Here is a 21,651-nt window from a genome sequence, read left to right as displayed (position 1 = left end):
AAGCAATATTGCTGCTTTACTTGGAGCTGTTCGGATACTGCTCCCCTTGTGGCTGACCAACTCCCTGCCTCCTTCATGCCTATTACCCTGTCCCTCATATCTGTCATATCACATATGCCTCCCTATATGACCATTTGAGACTGTAACCATGGGCTCTCATCCCAGGTAGTATGCAACAAGACTCTTATTTGTATGAGTATGTGAATATCACTGACAACAGGTTGCACAGGCATCAAGAGACAGGATGAGGTGCACAATGGCAGAAAAATTAATCTGCAGTGTTTATATGTTAACTCATCTAGCCTCCTTTATAAATGCAGAGGAAGTACACAATTAAAAGACTTGTACCTCTGGTCAGCCCAGGAAATACTCTACTATACCTTTGTTTGAAGAAAGCTTGCATGCAGCATATTCTTCCATAGCTAAGAATGTTTCTGCGACATATTCTCGAGAACACATACCTAATTGGGGAATTCTACCTTATATTACCCTTTATCTGCTTGATGAAGGCTGAAGTACACTTAAATAATCTGCATGATCTTGTTTATACACCCTAGATGGCTTAGACACCCTACAACTCAGCCCAGTCATACTTGTGCATAAACAGATAATCTAGTCCATGCATGCATGCTCCACAGCCATTATGTTAGATTTCTCTATGCAATCTGCCTATGAAATGGGGCAAAAGTGACCTGTTGATATGATCCATGCCCACCTTTTTGTGACAGACATGGTGACATTGTGTGGTTCCTATTTCCCCCGCTTCTAGACTCTTCTCCTTTGGGTTTCATTGAAATACAGATTGCCACTCTCAGTTCTTTTTTCTGGCCTAGATGATTACAGGCTTGGTTGGTTGTGCCATCACAGGGATCAATTTAATTCAATTGACCAGAATAAGATAAAACACAACTGTGGAGAGAGTGATTGTAAAGTTAAAACTAACATCTTATTGTTATTAAAACTAACATCTTATTGTTATATTAAAACTAACTAATAAGTATATTATTATTGTGATATTAAAACTAACATATTATTGTTAGTGATTGTAAAGTTAAACTAACATCTTAAAATCTGTGGGGTGTTATAATGTTAATTAAAATATGATAAAACAAATGCATAGAGATTAGGAGTTAGAGACTGAGCATAAAAGTAAAATATATGAGAAGTTATAAAATAGTGAAGATTAGAATTAGGATTTGATTAAAATATGATAAAATGAAAACTCTTAACTGGGTAGCAAGGGTGAGACACGACTGCGGGGAGACATGCTAGAGGTCTATAAAATCATGCATGGAGTAGAGAGAGTGAATAGAGAGAAATTCTTCTCCCTCTCATATAACACTAGAACCAGGGGTCATCCCATGAAATTAATTGCAAGGAAATTTAGGACCAGCCAACGGAGGTACTTTTTCACACAGCGCATAATCAACTTGTGGAATTCTCTGCCACAAGATGTGGTGACAGTCAACAACCTGGATGGCTTTAAGAGGGGTTTGGATAACTTCATGGAGCAGAGGTCTATCAGCGGCTACTAGTCAGAGGGCTATAGGCCACCTCCAGCCTCGGGGGCGGGGTGCCTCTGAGTACCAGTTGCAGGGGAGTAACAGCAGGAGAGAGGGCATGCCCTCAACTCCTGCCTGTGACTCCCAGCAGCTTCTGGTGGGCCACTGTGAAACAGGATGCTGGACTAGATGGGCCTTGGGCCTGATCCAGCAGGGCTGATCTTATGTTCTTAAGGGTGGCAGTGCAGGTCTGAATTGTGTTAGGCCTGTTTAATTCTTGCTGGCAGTCAGATCCCAGCAAATTTTGTTTGCTGCCACTCAGAACTTGGCAATATTATGTGTTATAAAGGGGTTACAGTCAGAGTAGTAGGAAACATAGAACTAGCTTGTGCAGCCTGGCAGTCTTGTAAGTATTGGGAGACTGAGGGTACTGTGGATGTCTCTGTAGAATAGGCAGTGTAGGAGGATGGGTTCGGTAGTTTCAGCTTGCCCAGCACTGCAGGGACACAAACGCTCTTGCCTTGGAATGCATCCAGCTGGGTGATCTCATAAGCTTACTTTTCTTAAGGAAAGTAGGTCCATTGAATACAGTGGTCCATTACGTAAGGCAGGAAGCAAAAACTAGGTTTTTTTGTTGCAGATGAAATCAATGTAGGTTGGGGAGGGAGGGTTAAGGTTGCCATCTTCCTGGAATTTTCCAGGTAGTGCTAGGATTTTAAGCAAGTCGCCCAGATTGCTTAGCCTGCCAGAATTTGCCCAGATTCTCAGCTTTCTTTCTTTTCTTTTCTTTTTGCTTTTTAAATTTTTTATTGGTTTTTACAATATCTTAACAATCCTGTTACATCTAATTAAGTAAATATTGACTTCCTGCTCACCAATCTGCGCGATTCATTAACTATACAAGTAAACCATTGCTATAGTAATTCAAAACATATATCCTACACATTGCAAAGTCGGTTTTACTCTACCCAACCTGCTATTACTAAATTTCAAACCCTGCTGAAAGGTCCATATTTTTTTTAAAGCTAAGCTAAGCTATTTAACAAAAGCTAAGCTATTGTAGAAATTTATTTATTTAAACATATTTTTATATTGCCCAAAACGTACGTCTCTGGGCGGAATTATTGTGGAGCAAAACGTGCAGTTACTATTCTGCTTAATCCCTGGACTTTAAGTAAAACAGGTGAAACACAGGAGGCTAGCTGGGAGAGATTCATAAGAAGTAATCCCCTGAGGAATGTTAGTTTTTCTCTTTTGTCAGCAGGGGATCACTATAGGACAGTTGAGAGGATAGTTTGATTTTGATGTAAATCACTGGCTATCTCTGTGTTGTAATGTTTAAGGTTGGGTTTTAGGGGATTTGTAGTGCAATCCATTGTATGCATGCTGACTTAGAAGTACGTACCATGGGTTTCAATCATGTTTTCTCCCAAGTAAGTGTGTATAGGATTGCAGCCTTAACTGAAAAGATCAGTGTATTTTATGTTTTCTCTCAAACTTAGTGCAGTCTCCATCTTTTTCTATAGATATGGTTTGGTTTTGTGGGTTTTCAAAAAAAAAATTTAAACCACCATGAGTTCTCTCTGCCCCCTGCTCTTTTCCAGCCTATATTAGTATTCTAAATCAAAAGGAGTCATTTTGGAATTACATTTGATGTTCTTCAGGATATAAATGGTGACTGTGGCAAGGCTCAAGCATGAAAGCCTTTAATCCCTAGCTCCAGTTTTGTAGGGTCAATTGTAGAATTTAGTGGTGATGAAAATGCACTCAGCACAGCTCCTCAGCATGAGCTTTGATTTGATATCTTCACCAATCTTACCTGGTATCTTTACCTTCACCAATAAATAGCATATTTAAATTAACATGTTTAAACCTATAAATAGCATATTTATTAACCAATAAATATCATATTCAGGTGTTGGGAAATTGAGTGGGGTGGTAGTCTGCAGTTGGTGAGGAATCCATGACAGTGCTACACACAGCTTATTAGACAAGGTTAAAAACTGAACTTGTATATTAGAAAGTGTTGGGATATAGAGTGTGGGTATTTAATACTTGGGTAAATGGTCAGGTAAAGAGGTCATTCCCAACTACTGGAGGGCAATACTGTCTACAAAGCAAATAAAAGTTATCTTGACAGAGCACCAGCTAATTTGCATAACATACACGATATGCAAATCTGGAAGCTAATTCTCATAATATGCAAATTAGGATACCCGGATTTGGAGAGCTTGACTATAGCAAACTGGGGGTGGGGGTTGTATTTCCTCCCTCTTTCCTCATAATATTTTTTTAATTGGAAAGATTAGGTTTCTTCATCTACCACCTCTTGGCAGAGTGTAATTATGACAACGCCCTTGTATAGGCCCTGTATCCTGCATCTTTAAGAGCATTTCTGCTCTTACATTTACACACATCTGAGTATTGTTTCTTATAGCATGCCAGTAAGCATTTCCCCAAAACATTATTGTCACATACCCTTTCTTAGCTCTTGGCAGCCAGTGTGCTGTCATTTCCTCATAACATTTCTATTAACGGTTGATTAGAGAGTCCCACTCCAATTTCTTCAGATACTGTAACAAAATCTTATTCAGTAATATTGTGGAAGTATCCATATAACATTTGGGGAGCTGTATTAAGAGGAATTTTTATGATTTTTCTACTTAGCTGATTTAATGTTCTTTTTGATAGATAAGATAAGTTACTTTTAATGCAGTATGCTTACTATAGGTGTGATGATGAATTTGCTCTCTCTCAGAACTAGTGCATAGGAAGTGTTTTCAGGAAAAGGGAAGTTTCAAACTCTGAGTATACATTTTGAAGTATAAAAACTTAATTTGAATACAAAACAGGAAAATGACATGTAGTTCGGTTCTGTAAAAATAATTATGTATGTTATGAAACTTCTAATTCCTACTGGAGGCAGTTGATTGATGCCTCCAAAAACCTTGAGTGGCTCTTTGAAGGAAGGTAAAGAGTAGGAGTTAAAAGAAATGTTTTTTAAAATATAGAAAATGGGTCTTCCCTTGAGCATGAGACTTGATAGAGTTTGTTTGTTTCTCTCCTTATTTCTTGGGGAAATGTTGAGTACAGCAAATAAGTCAATCGGAGAACTAATTGAAATTTCCCTGTTAGAAGGGGGGGGTCATTTTAAGTAGTTCTTTGTGATTGTTCAGGTTGCCTGTAATCCTGTGATCATTTAGATGGACTGTGAGATTGTTGGGCTGCTCAATTCTGGGAGCTGTAAATTCTGAGAGCTTTTGTTGAAAAGTGTTGTATAAATATTCTTAAAAATAATAAATAAGAACTTCTGCTTTCAATAAGGTTTCTTGGAGTTGGAATCCAGTGGCGGAGTGAGGGGAACAGGGATGTGTGTTCAGTCCCATCTCCAGTGGCCCCGCTGGGTATGTGCAGTGCACACAGCAGTGACGCCACACGTGTGTGATGTCACATGCAAGGGCTGTGGCCAGAGCCCCGGAGGTTCCACACGAGCCCTCTGGAGCTCATTCCCAACTGGCATTTGCTGACTGGGTGCATATATTCTCTCTCGCTCAAGGGAGAAAAAGGGAGATACATGCACCCAGCCAGTGTTTGCAGTCTGGGTGTAGATTTTGTTTATCTTCTTCCTCGTGGAGAGAATGAACCAAATGCCAACTGGGAAAGAACAAATGCAAGCTTGGAATGAACTCCAGAAGGTTTGCATGGCCCTTCCAGAACTCTGCCCACAGGGATAGCCAATTCAGGAGGCCCAGGAGTGCCAGGAGCTAGGTGGCCCAGCTTTTTTTGCATCTGTCCACCCTATTATAGCTCCTACAATGCTGACATTTCTTGGGGCAGATTTCCATGTAATACTTGTCCCTACAGGAGTATCTTTGAACACTAGATTACTGCTCGTGTCTGTAGTAGGAAATGTAGTAGGATGTCTGATTGTGGTGTTGCTTTCTTCATATGCTTACCAGTATGAAAACAATTTTGAAAGCATTCCCATAGAAGGAAATTTTCTTCAGAAGAAAAACCTGGCATCCCTGGCTTCTATCTCAATGGCATTAGGTACATTTCAAAATGAGATAAAATGATTGCAGTTGGCAACAGTTCTATGTAATCAATCAGTGAAGATGTTCTTAACTCTCTAACTGAAATCAATACGACTCGGAAGTCCTTAACTTTGACTAAATCATTCCATACGTTACCACTTAATGCAGTTTAATTCAGGTCATATTCTAGAGAGACCATCTCCAATTATCCCTATAAGTGGCTCTCTTTCTTTCTCCCCCACTCCACCCAACAAATGTGTGTTTGAATCCCTGATCGGGGAGAAAGCTGCTGGAACAGCAATTTGGAGAGGGGAAATTGAGGATAGAGAAAGCATTAAGAATAATCTCCCCCAAAACCAACCCTAGGACAAATAGTTCCCTGGACAAGGAGTGCCTTTAAGTGCCTGTCCCAATGGTTAGTTTATTAACTTGGTGCCCTCTTTAGGTAGGCATTCTGGGTGACTGGCCCACCCCTAAAGCTGGCTCTGATCTCCCTGGCCTGCCACTTCTCCAGTCCACATCACTTTTTGGGAGGAAGCTTTTCCTGTTTAAAAAGGATTGTCAGGATATTATTACACTAGTCAGCATGTAATATCTAGTTTGGCCACTGCTTTCACCACTGCACTGCACAGTTCTGCCCTCCCACATTGGAAATGACAAACCCTATACAAGCAGGTACACCCCATCATCCAGTAAGTTGTCTTTATTCTCGGAAGTTGAATGTCCATTTAATTGTTAGTGGGAAATGCCAGCATTGTGCTTTAAGAAATATGTCGTATGAGCAAATACATATTTAATTCACCTCTATACTTCCCTAATGGCAAGTATTTTATTGTGAAAGGATTATCATCTGGCAGCAATATTTTTTATGGCGGAAACACCAGTAAATGGAGTAAGACTGACAGAGGTGCACCTAGGCAATTTTGGACCCTGGACCTAATGGCTTATGGGGGCCCTTGCAAGATAAGCATCCTCTCCTTATATGCATATATTTTCCCCAACCCCAGTATGCTGAGGGAAGGGTTGAAACTTCTTTTATTCTTTTATTATTTTATTAAATTCTGAATATCACACTTCCCACTGACCTGCAGATACCAAATTTGCATGGACAATCCTTCCAATTAAATTAGCTGAATGCATGACTTTTTACACTAGAATAGACTCAGGGAAAGGTTGCATTTCTTTTTTGTATTTTTAAAAGTTCTGAACATACCTGCAGATACCAGATTTTCCCTACTTCCACTTTCCCTTGCAGAGGTGTTGCTAGGTACTTAAAAGTTCCAGGTCCTGGGCCCACAGGGCCTAGCTGAGGCCCACAGCCTTCCCACATTTTGATAATTAAACTGTTTCATGCTCTCTAAAAGGTATCCAAAAATATTTTCCCCACTTGTTTGCTTCACTAAAAAATAAGCAATTGAATCTCTGTTTTCTCCTGCAATCAATACCTACACAGTTGAGAATCAGTGTGGTGTAGTGGTGAGAGTATTAAAACTAGAATTTGGGGACTTGCGTTCAGATCCTTTCCCATTCAGTCATGAAGCTCACTGTGGGATTTCAGGTGAGACCCTCTCTCTCTCTGCCAAACCTGTCTCATAGGATTATTGTGAGGATAAAAGTGGGAAGGAAGAACATGTACACTACCCTGAACTCTTTGGAGGAAAAACAGGATATGTCTCATAATAAAATATGTATATATTTTAATATAGTTTACCTTTTAATATGAACCACACTTAGTCATTTTTGGAAGGGCAGTATAGAAATCAATCAATTAGTCAATCAATCAATCAAATAGATAAATAAATGTGTCCATAAGATATACATATTTATGTTCATTTTTAACCACATGCACTCCAATCTTAAGCATGGGAAATCAGAAGCAAATTCAGCTAGTTTGTTTTACACCTATCACAGCAGCAGGCAGCTCAGTTTGATTTCTTCCATGAACTACATTTAAGCAGAGCACATATGTGACTATCGTGTATGTCAATCAGAAGGAAAAGTCACCAATTTGCTATAAATTTAGGTCTATATATCCACCAATCCGATTTTAGATAGGACAGCAGAATGGCATACATGGAGTTACCCCAATTTCTTAGGATTTAAAGATAAGCAAGCATTTCAAGGCCAAAGGAACTTTTAAAATGAATTTCCTGTGATTTGATTTGCAAAACCTTATTTTGAAGCAAGTATATGAAAAAAAGATTTAAAAGATGTACTTTTGGTGGTTGTGAAGGGAAATTATTAATGTTCATTTTACCAATTTTTGAATCTATGTTCAAGAAGTTGAGGTATTTTAGTCCACCACAAACACAAAAAAGACTATTATATATATACAGACACAATTATATATACACACACATACAGATACTGTTACAAGCATAGAGCAAAATAAAATAGTAAATGACTATTTACCCTGAGCCATTTTTGGAAGGGCTGTATATAAACCAAATAAATAGTTAAATAAATAAATATTATACGGAGAAATGGGATAAAGAACTGTTTTCTCATACATTTTGTTGTGTAAGCCATTTTGAGAACTTTGTTGGTTAAATAATAATAATAATATAAGGCAAAGGCACAAGAAAATACACACACCAGATTAGAACTATGAGCAGTTTGATATCTTCAAACCCAGCAGCCAATGACATAGTAAAATAAGAGGCAGAAACATCAATTTTGTTAGAGCATTTCTTCTTCCCTCTTATTATTTTTTAAAGCTTTTAATACATTTATAGTGACTAATTTCCTCACAAGTAGGTATATTGTTGGGGAGGGGAGGATTTTTCTTACTATACTGTACTAGAACAGTTTTGGCTCATACTAGGCACCTTGTACTTCTTTGAACATGTTTTTTTTAAGAGTTAGAAAATATATCACACACAAAAACATGGAGGTGAGGAAGAAAGTGGAATGGGAAATCCTTTCCTATTCAGTTCAGGTAAGACATGGCCTCTCTCCTCCAAACCTTCCTTACAGGATTGGTGTGTGGGTTGAAGTGAGAAGGAAGAGTGTGTACATTACCCTGAATCCTCCCCTTTGGAGGGGAAAGAGTGAGTGTGCGTGGGGGTTGGGATCTCTCTCACACACATCATCTAGTTTGATTTTCTTCCTTAACATAGAAAAAAAAGATGACAAGGAAAAGGCTGGATTAAAACCCTCCTCTCTGACAAGTTTTCGATGTACAAGGAGCATTTTACTTCTGTTCAAATAGGTAGTTCCATACCTGATGCTTAAGGAGCTGTGTGAGAAATACTATACTTCATTAAATGTATCAACTCAGCCATTTAAGGGGCCCTAAACTGTATCAATTACTGTTGATACCCACATTAATATGATGCCAAATTAGGGATGTGCATGGAAACATTCCATGCACTCCTGGGAGGGCAGGGGGGTAACTTTAAGAGTCAGGGAAGGCATGTGCATTGGCCATTTGTGTGGCAATGCAGAACGGGGCGCAGGGAGGAACGCTGCAGTCCCACCCACCCGTTTTTGGAGAGAGCACCAGCAGGGAAAGAGGGGTGGGGACTGGCAGGAAGGCAGCACCTTCCCTGACTCTTAAAGTCTCCCCCCCCCCCGTTTGAACCGGTTCGGACGCCGGTCAATGGAACTGCTTCGGCGTTCCAGAAAAGGAGTGCCGGACCAGTTCCGTGCACATCCCTATGCCTGATCATCTCCAATCCACCCATCAGTTAATGGCCCTGTTAAGCACGGGTGTCACAGTTATCCAGATGTGGTGTTCTGTTTATTCCTTGAATATAACCAATAAGTCTTAGAAGCTGGGATGCTTAATGGTACTAACCAAGTGAACTGGTAGATGGTTTGGCCCAGAATTTGAACTATCCAAGTTCCAGTTTTGTTATCTCATAAGGACTTTATTGTCTGTTGCCGTGGGATTTCTGTGAAGAAGCGTATTGCCACAAGTGAAAGCTACTAACTCACAAGGCGTAACTTTATTTAGAAAGAACACCATCATACCTCTCAGTTAGGCATAAATGTAGATTACTGCCCTAGTAACCATTAGCACAATGAATTAATCTTTAGTTGCTGTTCTCCCCTGTCTTCCCTTACTTAATATTCAGTATTCTCTCTCTCTCTCTTCTGAGGCATACATATGCTTTAATGTGGTTTAGTGCATGGCTTTCATCACTGGTTTACAGTGTAGCCGATGGAGAATGCATGTTAATTCACTAAGGTAGGGGCAGGGGCTGCAGCTGCTGAATGAACAGAAGGGGCTGAAAAGTGGGAATGAAACAGTACTCTCTTTCAGTGGGGAAGGGGCGATGGAGAGGGGAGAGTGTTTCTCCTTTTGTCAACTTGTAGCCTCACAAGTGCTCTAGAAACTGTCCAGTGGGCAGGCTTATATCTTGAGGACTCCGCAAAAGGGAGGAACTATTCTCAGTGCTTCTTCTCTTGCACAGGGACAGCTTTCAGGTGGTGTATCTCCTGTGGGAAAGATGTGAGTTAGCAAGGGAGCTGGTCCCTGCAAGTAGGTGTTGAAGAGAGGTAATGCAGAGGAATGAGTGGATAATGCATGGCTTATCCTTGTCGATGGGTGTTTTAGTAGAGTATATGTGGTGTAACAGTATTTATCATCACATTAAATTCTTGTGCCTGCTAATGCCATACTGAATTTTTATGTGTATACCTATAGTAGCTGGTTGTAACATACACTGAAGCAAGTTCCAATATGTATAGGAGCATGTGTGTCTTTGCACCAAGTTTTAGTATTGCGTTAATTGGACATGCCAAATAATGATCAGTGTGAAAAAAGCTTGCTTTTCTGGAAGTAGCCAGTTCAAGATCAAAGAACAGTGTCCAGATACTCAGCATTCTCTCTGGAGCAGTTGTTAATAGAACTGCATGGGAGCGCTTGGCTATATGCTCCGGCTAGGGTTTTTGTGCTACATGGGAGATTAGCTCATTTGAGGTGCAGTTCAACTTTAAGCAAGCGAGGTGTATTGGAAATATTTCAGTGAATGAGAAAGGGTGAAGTTATAGTTTCAAAGCTGGCAAAGGGAGCTTGGGTTGGGAACTTCAATAAATTGACTAGCGCTTTATAGAAAGTAAAGGAGAGTTTAGTTGGAGATCTCTACCAAATGTGCCTGAAGGGGAGGAGGGAGGCAGAAAGACAAGGGAGCCTGGAAAAGAGATGGCTGAAGTGGCAGTGTTACTTATCCTTCTTAGTGCATTTGGTGCACGAAGTTCAGTCCAGTGCCTCCTTGGAAGTAGGATGCAGGACAAGCAAAAAGGGGTAAAGAGGCAAGGGGCAGCAGCCACAGTTCGTCTTGTGATATCCTGTAGTGTATCAGATTGTGAAGCCATGTGACTTGTTCAGGGTAGTTATACACACAAATATGCCCTGAGGCAGTTTTTGAGTCAATCAAGCAGCTCTTCCCACCCTGAAGGGTAAGCAGTATTTGGCAAAACAAAAGTGTACATTACTAGGGTGGACTTAATCATTGCAAGTGTGTCCCAGAATAGCTGGAAAGATGAAGACAAATTCAAGCAATGCAAGTGTTTATGTGTGTGATGAAAATGGGTCTGTGTTTACCCACCCTCTCAAAACTGAGGCATCTGGATGCAATGATGCAATGTTTTTGTTCAAGATGAGCCCTCCTTCCTTATCTTTACCAGTCACTCAATTAAATGGTGGAAATGGCTGTGTTTGTTCATCTTTTCTGAGCACATACCTTATTGCTTGGACAGGAGTACCCCACCCAAGACAACATTTCTTTAGGGAGAGATCAGCAATACCTTGATGCAGCATTTTTTTAAACTCCTTGTCCTGGAGGCATGTTGCCAAGTGCTGCCTATACTCATGACCCTCTCGTGCCAAAAGGCTGAAGCTGTGCGGGGTAAAAGGTTCACTGAGGACTGTTAGCTGGTCAGCTTGGAGCGTTGGTCATTTCATAGAAAGGGGTGCCTTCTGCACGACTCCCAAAGTACTGCTTCTGGCAACACAGTATACTCTGAATCTTTTCTTGTCATAGTGCATAGGTGTTAACCAACTGCCAGGGCTAGATGGCATCAACCCAAGAGTTCTGCTCAAATGTGAAATTGCTGCTATCCTAGTAAAATGTGTAACTTATCCCTACAATCAGGCTCTGTACCAGAGGACTAGAAAATAGCTAATGTAACTCCAGTTTTCAAAAAGGGTTCCAGGGGGATTCGGGAAACTACGGTCTGGTCAGCTTATCTTTGGTACTGGGTAATTTGATGGAAAGCATACTTGAGGACAAAATTGTTAAATCTATAGAACAACAGGCCTTGCTGAAAGAGAACCAGCATGGCCTCTGCAAGGGAATGTCTAGCCACACTAACCTTTTGGAGAGTGTCAGCAGGCATGTAGACAAAGGAGATTCAGTTGACATAGTATACTTGGAGTTCCAAAAAGCTTTTGACAAAGTTCCTCACCAAAGACTCTTGGGATAAGGGGGCAGGTTCTACTGTGGATTGGTAACTGGTTGAAGAACAGGAAACAGAGGGTAGGAATAAATGAAGCCTCAACCACCGAAGATGCCTCAAATAAATGAGGCATCTTCGGTGGACCGGCTTCAGCTCCCTGATGGCCTGTGTGCAGTTGACCCACGAGTATACCCCTCAGGTTCTGGCAACTGTAAGCTCATTTTTTGGACTATGGCTCATTTTTAGCCTTTAAAGAATAAATAACGTATAATCTACAACATGGGAGAGCTGGTCTTGTGGCAGCAAGCATGAATTGTCCCCTTTGCTAAGCAGGGTCCACCCTGGTTTGGATTTGAATGGAAGGCTACATGTTATGTGAGCACTGTAAGATATTCCCCTGAGGGGATGGGGCCGCTTTGGGAAGAGCACCTGCCTGCTTGCATGCAGAAGGTTCCATGTTCCCTCCCTGGCAGCATCTCCAAGATAGGGCTGGGAGAGACTCCTGCCTGCAGCCTTGGAGAAGCCGCTGCTGCCAGTCTGTGTAGACAATACTGAGCTAGATGGGCCAAGGGTCTGACTCAGTAGAAGGCAGCTTATTGGGAGGGATACTTATGAGCAAGAATGAGTGTACGACCTTGGGTGGCGATGCTAGAAAGTGAAGGGAAAGGTGGCTTCTTGTGGGGAATGCCTGGCTAAAACACAGTCTGCTGTTTTCCAGATATTGGAGAGGAGAGCTGGTCTTGTGGTAGCAAGCATGACTTGTCCCCATAGCTAAGCAGGGTCTGCCCTGGTTGCATATGAATGAGAGACTTGATGAGTGAGCACTGTAAGATATTCCCCTCAGGGGATGGAGTTGCTCTGGGAAGAGCAGAAGGTTTCAAGTTCCCTCCCTGGCTTCTCCAAGATAGGGCTGAGAGAGATTCCTGCCTGCAACCTTGGAGAAGCCACTGCCAGTCTATGAAGACAATACTGAGCTAGATAGACCAATGGTCTGACTCAGTATATGGCAGTTTCCTATGTTTCCTATGTTCCTATGTAAGAGTTTTCACAATGGAGGGAAGTAAGAAGTGGGGTCCCTGGGGATCTGTACTGGGACTAGTTCTCTTTTACTTATTAATAAATGATCTACATAGGAACATAGGAAACTGCCATATACTGAGTCAGACCATTGGTCTCTCTAGCTCAGTATCGTCTTCACAGACTGGCAGTGGCTTCTCCAAGGTTGCAGGCAGGAACCTCTCTCAGCCCTGTCTTGGAGAAGCCAGGGGGGGAACTTGAAACCTTCTGCTCTTCTCAGAGCGGCTTCATCCTCTGAGGGGAATATCTGGCAGTGCTCACACATCAAGTCTCCCATTCATATGCAACCAGGGCAGATGCTGCTTAGCTATGGGGACAAGTCATGCTTGCTACCACAAGACCAGCTCTCCTCTCTAGAATTCTAGAAATCTAGAATTTGGGGTAACCAGTGAAGTGGCCAGATTGCAGATGACACAGGGTAGTGAAATCCAAAACAGATTGTGAAGAGCTCTAAAAGGATCCCTCCCAACTGGAGGAGTGGGCGACAAAATGGTAAATGTGGTTCAGTGTAAGCAAGTGTAAATAATGCATATTGGGGCAAGAAAAAAAAGCGGGGGGAGCCTCAGCTACACATATGCACTAATGGGGTCTCAGCTGTCAGTGACTGACCAGGAGAAAGATCTAGGGGTTATAGTGGACAGCTTGTTGAAAGTTTCAACTCAGTGTGTGGCAGCTATGAAAAAGGCAAATTTCATGCTAGAAATCATTAGGAAGGGGATTGAAAATAAAAATGCTAATATTATAATGTCCTTATACAAATCTATGGTGCGGCCACATTCAGAGTACTGCATACAGATCTGGTCACCTGTATCTTAAGAAGGACATTGTAGAACTGGGAAAAGTGCCGAAGAGGACACCCAAGAGCACCTTCCTTATGAGGCAAGGCTACAGCATCTTCGGACTTTTTAGTTTGGAAAAGAGGTGACTACAGGGAGACATGATAGAGGTGTATACAATTATGTACCAAGTAGAGAGAATGGCCAGAGATAATTTTTTCCCTCTCACACAACACTAGAACCAGGGGTCACCCCATGAAACTGATGGCCAGGAAATTTAGGACCAAATTTAGTACTTTTTACAACAGAACATAATTAATCTATGGAATGCTCTGCCATAGGATGTGGTGATGGCCACTAGCTTGGATGGCTTTAAATAGGGCTTAGACAAATTCATGGAGGACAGGTCTATCAATGTTTACTAGTTTGGTGGCTATAGGCCAGCCTCAGAGGCAAGATGCCTTTGAATTCCAGTTGCAGGGGAGCAACAGCAGGAGAGAGGGCATGTCCTGACCTCTTGCCTGTGGGCTTCTCAGAGGCATCTGGTGGGCCACTATGTGAAAGAGGATGCTGGACTAGATGGGCCTTGGGCCTGATCCAGCAGCACTGTTCCTATATAAGAGACATTAAATTTTCTTGGGTGTCTGCTAAAGCCTTCTAATGGACAGTGGCTATGATTAAGCCAGAAAAAAGCCCTGTCTTCTGAACCCTATGTCACAAATAATCAAACCATCAGCCCCATTAACTTTATGGTTCTGGTAGTCAAAGCTGTGGCAGAGACTCACAGTCTACCTGTAATACTGACTATGCTGTCGAGGAAGAATAGGTCAGAAACCCATCAAGTTCACTTGAGAAATCTGCCTGGCAGATGAGATCAATAATGCAGTGGTGAGTAGAGATTCTCTATTAGCTGTATGGTGCCCTAGGATTGTGTATCTGTAATGTCGGGAGCATCTTTCTCCTTTGGTCAGTGGATAGAAGCAGGTTTTCCTACACTTGATCTTTACTACTGGATTGAAATGGAGGAATTGAATTTCCAGGTCTTCTCATTCCAAGATGATGCATCTTTCTTAGACTGCTATGATAGTAAACAAGAAAAAGGGAGACCATCTTGGGGACCATAGCATTTCCAGGTGTTTTTCTCTTCACAGATAATAAATTAGAAGTTGCTGTTCTCCTGCCCTTTTCCTGAGCCCTTTATTGGTGGCTCGAAGGAGCTGATGAGAAACTCCAAAGCACTCCATGTGAGGCCTTTTAAAGAAGGTGCTCAAGCGTAAATGTCAGTGTGAAAAAATATTCTTTTGTGGGAAAGGTCACCTTTGAGCAACACAAAACAGACATTCAATACTAAGGTGAGCTGGCTGAGCATTCAGGAGATAGGTACCATGGTTCTAGAGCCAAACGTTTTTCAAACACCCATTTGATGATTTGAATGTTTAGTAGTCTGATGTATGCAGATCTACTGTGAATGGAAGCGTGAAGTTGCATTTGTGAGGTCCAGAAGGGGCTTATTTCTTGCAGAGTTATGACCTTAGAAGCTATCTGCCAGACAACACACAGGAAAGGATGAGAAAGGCAGAAATAGCTAGCAAGATTCAACTGGAATCCAGTGGAGCGATTTTAAACATCCATATTCCTGAAGATACATGATACTTCATCCCAGTACTATTCTATATATAGATTGCCACACCTGGGAATGTGTCTTTTTGAGCAGAAAACAGGACTTTAAACATAGAATTTAACAAAATCAACATGACTATTTTTCTTTCTGTTGTTGAGCTGGGATTGGGGGGAGAATTAGCAAGTACATAGTTACAACTGACGTAGTGTTGTGAAGAAATTGGCTTGTTTTTTATCCTTGCAGCACCATAGAGAGAGGTGGAAAGCACACAATGGTGGAATATAGAATGCATATATAAAAGCCAGTTCCTGTAATTTTCCACAGCAGTGGTGAAAGCAGCTTAGGGGGTGTGAGTTTCAGCAGGAAACACAGCACTGGGGAATGGGTTAAGAAGCCTTTTCCCGCTGTGCTAATCTTTCCCATTGAACTGAAACCTCAGAAGCTACATTCTCATTTTTTTAAAACCCTAAAGAAAATCAAATTGCTTGGACTATGTAGTTCTGCCCTTAGTAGTTCTACCTCAGTTATTCCTGTTAACTGAGCAGAGAGACACCTTTTCAAAGTGGTGATTCTCTTATATATTTAGCATGAGGAGAGCAACTGGCCCTATCCAACCCCAGCACAGCATCCCTCCAGTGGCTGTTGCTGGTGTCTACTATATGTTTCTTTTTAGATTGGGAGCCCTTTAGAGACAGGAAGGGAACCATATTATTTATGTATTATTTATATTTCCATGTAAACCGCTTTGAGAATTTTGTTGAAGAGTGATATATGAATATTCACAGTAGTACTAGTAGTATGAAGATCTTGGTCACAGACAGGATAAGATCTAGCATAAATATCTTTTATTTTCTGGAATCATCCTGGATTGTGCCATCATTTTGTTGTTCTCCATGTTGTCCTCCACCCGTGGAGGACAACATGGAGGAAGGCCTGTGGTTGAATAGCAACTATGAACAAGTTGTACATCAATTTGTACTTTAAAATGTACCTCAATTAATACTGAGTGTAAGCAATGAAGCACAGCAGCCTCAAGAAAAATGATTATTGATATTGGCAGGAAAATTGAACCTTAGACTACTGAAGAATTCACTGTGAAAATAGGTTTCATTGGGTTACACCACATTTATGAATTCTAGCATGGTGCAGGGTATCTTACAGAATTTGAAACCTCATGTTTTCATGTTACAAAAGCTGCTGCATGGGATTTGACTTTTGATTAAAAAGAGAGACATAGTTTTTTCATATCTCATATTGTTGGCTATCTGGTTATCAAAATGTCTTTTTCCATTACCTGTTGTTTGACCTTTAGCGGGATATTTTGATGTCTTATACATGGAAGTCTTTGATAATGCCAGAAAGCAGAATACCACCAATCAGCAGAATATTCTATTGGCTTCTTGAATGTATATGAATGTCAGTGTGCACATGGAGTCCCAGAAGTTCAGATGGAATACATTGTCAGCCACCCCAAGCAGTAGTACACTGAAGGGGCAGTGTATAAATAATAAATACAACACCTGGAACAGCTTTTTGCATGCAGTTGTGTGAGTGGGGTTATACCCAACGTTGCAGGGAACCCATGCGTTCTGGAAATTTTGTATACACATTTATCCCTTTAGAACATGGAATTGGGATCCAGAGTTTCCTCCTCTTCACTCACTTAAGAACTTCACGCTTTTTGAGCACTCTCTCAGCAAAACAAATCCCAATGTATGTAATTGCATTCCATTAGCTGTACTCAGATTTTAACTTAAGAGTCAGTGTATCGTTCTGTTACAGTTGCTTGAACTGGGTAAAAGGCTCCTTGAATATGTTTTACTTTTTCTTCTCTCAACATTACAACCCAAATAATGTTCTGACATTGAACATATAACAATGTCCAATCACTAATTTTATCTTAATTTATGATTAAAATTTTTTTCCTGGCAATACCTTCACAGTTGTAATCATGACCAAAAAAAAAAAGGTTAATTTATTCTAAAATGTGAAGGCTACATTGAAAACCAATTATATATGTATTTTTGCCCCAGTAATTCAGTGCAGTTAAAATAATATTGTATAGGAAACCATATTCAGCTTATTGAACAAGGTCTCAAATCATGGGTCAAAGGGGAAGCACTTTATTTGTGGTATTGTAAACTTGTTACAACTGATTTTAATTGCAACTCATGTTAGAAGTGCACATTCTTACTTCTCTGAATGACTTATTGAAACATGTGTATCTGTTTTTTCTGCTAACTTCCACAATTCTGTTCCTCTCCAGATCTTTCATGAACCCTTTTTCCTGGATGAAGGTTGCCTCCAATAAGATTTCAAATACCCATTCAAATGTGTATGTACTTGAATGATTGATTCATTTCTAGCACATTTTATGAGGGCAGCTTGTAATAGAATCCCACCTGTCCTGTGCATCATATCACAGCTGGTGTATGCATGTAGGCATACGTTTTTACTATGTATTAATTGCTTACCATCCATTGATTTACAATATTAATATATTCCTTTTTCAAAAAGCTTAAAGAGGTATACTGTCAAGATAGTTTTTTTAAAAAACCACCAATAATGTTAGGTGGTGTGGAACACCACCACAATAATGTGTGGCGTTCCACATGCACACTGAGGCTTTTCTCGCCCCACTTCTTTCAGGAGCCCTTTGCTTCCCTTGCCACTCCCAAATATTTGCCCATGAAAGTCGGAAAATCCTCTGGAATGGCATTTGACTGGAAGGATTGTAGGCAGAAAGGAAAATCTCCCTCCCCCAACACCAACTTCTTTCTGTCAAGACTTATAAAAACAAAAGAAACAACAATGGAGTCAATGAACAAATTAAAACAAAACAACTAACCCAACATCTGCTCAGCCCTCCCACCTATCTCTAGTGAAATGGCCTCTGAGGCCACACAGTCTTCACTTGCCTAAGAAGCTTAGCAATGATAAACATGAGCCCTGTCTTTTATGACTGCCACAATTTTAACAAGAACTCAGACTTTATGATTTGTAAACCCTAGAAGTTTAAAATTAGTCCAGGAGGCTTTTCAGGCAGCAGGCTTTACTGCAGGTTTACCACGAGTCTTTACTGCGAGTTTGAGGCATAACGGATATTTCAACTAAAAAAGATTATTCCCCCCCCTGACATATATTGGGCCAGGTTCCAGGGGGAAATCCAAATCGTGTGTGAAGTGCTCTCTGAAATATCCCATGGACTTTGGGATACATCTGCCCGATATGTGAATAGACACACACCCTCCCATTGTAAAGTCGCTGTCTGAAAAAGCTCCAAGAATATTAAAATAATCAACGTTTGGCAACTAAGGTACTTTCCTCTTTAACACACATCATCATTTGGCACTATATGGAGCACTGATCTTATTTTAACCTTTTTTTCCCCTTTTGTCTGTGCTTGCAAACTTTTACACCTCGCATTTGCTTTATGGAGTTCTGTATGTTTTATTCTGGGGATCAGTGTCATTCTTCATGTTGAAATTTAAAGACACAAGATATGGAGGATTCTTAAAATGGAGCCCTCAGGCTGTTATATGTTTTGACATTTATTTTATTTAGCAATATTAATGAGCATGTTTTGTTTCTTACACAGAAAGCTTACAGTGTAAAATGACAAGAGGGAGGGATACCTGGGGCTGGGGAGGAAATAAGTTGTTACAGAAAGTAAATGTGTTTGCCTTTCTAAAATTCATGTGTTTTGTTTGTATGTTGAAATGCTTTTTGATGGTTATGTCTAAAGCAATCCCAAGTACAATTAAGGACTTCCAAGAAGGGGATGAGCAGTGATCTGGATATATCATGAACTGTAACAGTAGAGGAAAATGGTTTGTCAGTCTGGCTCTGGGGAACAGGGCAATTTACAACACAATTTGGTATATGAGACAAAGTGAGGCACAATGGTGACATGAAGTGGGTAGCAACTAAACATACCTATGTGTGTGCACATAAGTAATCCGCTTCCTGTATTTTGACAAGGCACCTTTGTAGCCTAGGGCAGCCAATCTACCAGAATCTCAGTTGCCCAGTCAACCAAGTTGCAGTGCTGCATAACTTTGCATGTTGATTCTTAGAAAGGAAATGTGAGGTAGAGATCCACTCAGACTGAAAAATTCCACACTGAAACAAATAGCAAGGTAATGCAGCTTCCTTAAATTGAGTGCTATCTTGGCACATAGTTAACAGACTGTGTTGGTAATTTGCAGGGAGGCAACAGGGTCAGGAATTGTGCTTGTGGCTCCCCACGCCTTTTAACTGCCTTTTGAAATATCTTGGAGACTGCTAAATCTGCATGTGAACTTGATCAGTGAGTCTCAGATATTCAGTTTCTGATTGTTTGTTTTAAATTGTATATAAAAATTACCAAATTTGTCTTGTAAACCACAAATCGGGCACATTTTTTGCAGCAGCCTAACTGGAAACTTGTACTGCTAGTTCACTCCCTCCCTCAACTAATTGTCAGTGGGGCTTGCAACAGAATAATATGTTGAGGCTTAATTCCCCTATTGGGAGTAGTTTGATAGTGACAGAACTAATGACTTCATCAAGTTAACATGAAAATGTGACGATCCATTTAACATATTTTGCGAAGAACTTGAAATACTGTATTTTCTCTCTCCTCTGCATCATTTATAAGTATGATTACTTAAGATTTACATCAGGAGTGTTAAAAACATAGTGGCTGATATTCTCTGAAGGGCTATAACAATGGAAGAAGCCTGTGGGGACCCAAAGAGATTCGAAGCTAGCTGTGCTTTTTCCTTCTTCTGCCGCCCAGCAGCAGTGGAGGGGTGAGGAGCAATTTTTGCTGCCCTCTCCCCCACCCTAAAGGATGATTGACGCGCAGGAATGTATTATACAATCCTCAGAGATATATTTCTGCAAATGAACAGTCCTTTAGGAGGCCTCAGAAGCGAAAATTGCCCTTTGCCCCTCCACGGCTGCTGGGCTGCAGAAGAAGGAAGAAGCACAGCTAGTTTCCCACCTCTTTGCATGCTCATAGGGCTTCTTCCATAACTGTAGCACTGCAGGGAATATTGGCCAATATGTCTTTGTGCAGTCTTATCCAGTTCTTTAAAAAAATATATTTCACCAAAAAATAAGCTGCCTTCTTGCTTCTAAGCTGCCTTGTAATCTATTTTAAAATATACTCAACTAGCTGTCATGACTGAGTAATGCTCAAAATATTCCATAAGACAATTATATAATATTCTTTTTTATTCAAAGAGAAAAATGTAATGGTTAGACCTATCAGTTTGAAGAACAGACTAATATTGCGTGCTGCTGCAGAAAGACAGATGATGGAGACAGGATGCTTATTCTACTAAAACTGAATGTTGAATGTGACATCTGGCTAGATTATAAACTCACTGATAAAGGACATAAACGGGGGGGGAAGTGGAATTTGCATCTTTGTTCCTAGAGCTCATACAACAAATATTTATATACCGCTTTTCAACAAAAGTTCCCAAAGTGGTTTACATAGATATAAATAAATACATAAAATGGTTCCCTGTCCCCAAAGGGCTCACAATCTAAAAAAAAAGAATCAAAAGATAGAACCAGCAACAACCACTGGAGGGATGCTGTGGTGGGGATGGATAGGGCCAGTTGCTCTCCCCCTGCTAAATAAAGAGAATCACCACTTTAAAAAGGTGCCTCTTTCTTCAGTTAGCAGGGGAACTCATGTTTAGGCCAGGTGCATACATACAATATAACCAGGATTTAGAGATTGGTATTAATTCATATACTTGCTTATACTTCTCCCCTGTTCTTCAGCTGTGGCATACAAATTTCCCTGCCCTGCAGTCTAGCTGGGTTTATATGCGATAATGACAAAACCAGATTAAAATGGATGCAGTTATGCTCCTGAACTCACTGTACCAATCTGATTACAACCATTTTCTTGTTTTAATATGGACTGGTGAGGTTACTTGTTATCCTAAACTCAGATGGAATGAGGGCTTGTCCTCAGTGATGCCATGAACCTGTGTCTGGATTGTACCACTGTAGGATGGGGCTCACATGGCTGAATATTCTTCCATACCAAAAAAAATTCCCTGCACATAGAAAATAGTATGTCAGGGCGAAGAATTCCAGCTTCGCCTTTCTCTCGGACATATTAGTTGCTGGTATAAGGAAAGTTATGTGTATAAGAGAATATTTCCTCACTAGTAGAGAAACAGAGTCACACTTCCTCTGTCAGTTTCCAATTGGAGATTATCCATCAGGCC

General features: G+C 40.7%; 1 protein-coding gene across 6 annotated transcripts in view; it reads left to right on the top strand.

The window, feature by feature from the left end:
- The window catches only part of CTNND2 (catenin delta 2), a 924,887-nt gene that overhangs the window by 607,282 nt on the left and 295,954 nt on the right, over positions 1–21,651 (top strand). For 4 of the 6 annotated variants that reach the window (XM_053242882.1, XM_053242877.1, XM_053242880.1 and 1 more), the window contains one exon: positions 17,682–17,750. The exons of the other annotated variants lie outside the window; for them this stretch is intronic. In XM_053242882.1, coding sequence (XP_053098857.1) covers positions 17,682–17,750 — 69 coding nt within the window. The remainder of the gene's footprint in view (positions 1–17,681; positions 17,751–21,651) is intronic. 6 annotated transcript variants of the gene reach the window in all.

Source organism: Hemicordylus capensis, chromosome 4, assembly GCF_027244095.1.
Source record: "Hemicordylus capensis ecotype Gifberg chromosome 4, rHemCap1.1.pri, whole genome shotgun sequence".
Taxonomy (NCBI): domain Eukaryota; kingdom Metazoa; phylum Chordata; class Lepidosauria; order Squamata; family Cordylidae; genus Hemicordylus; species Hemicordylus capensis.
This window is presented reverse-complemented; position numbering and strand designations above follow the sequence as displayed.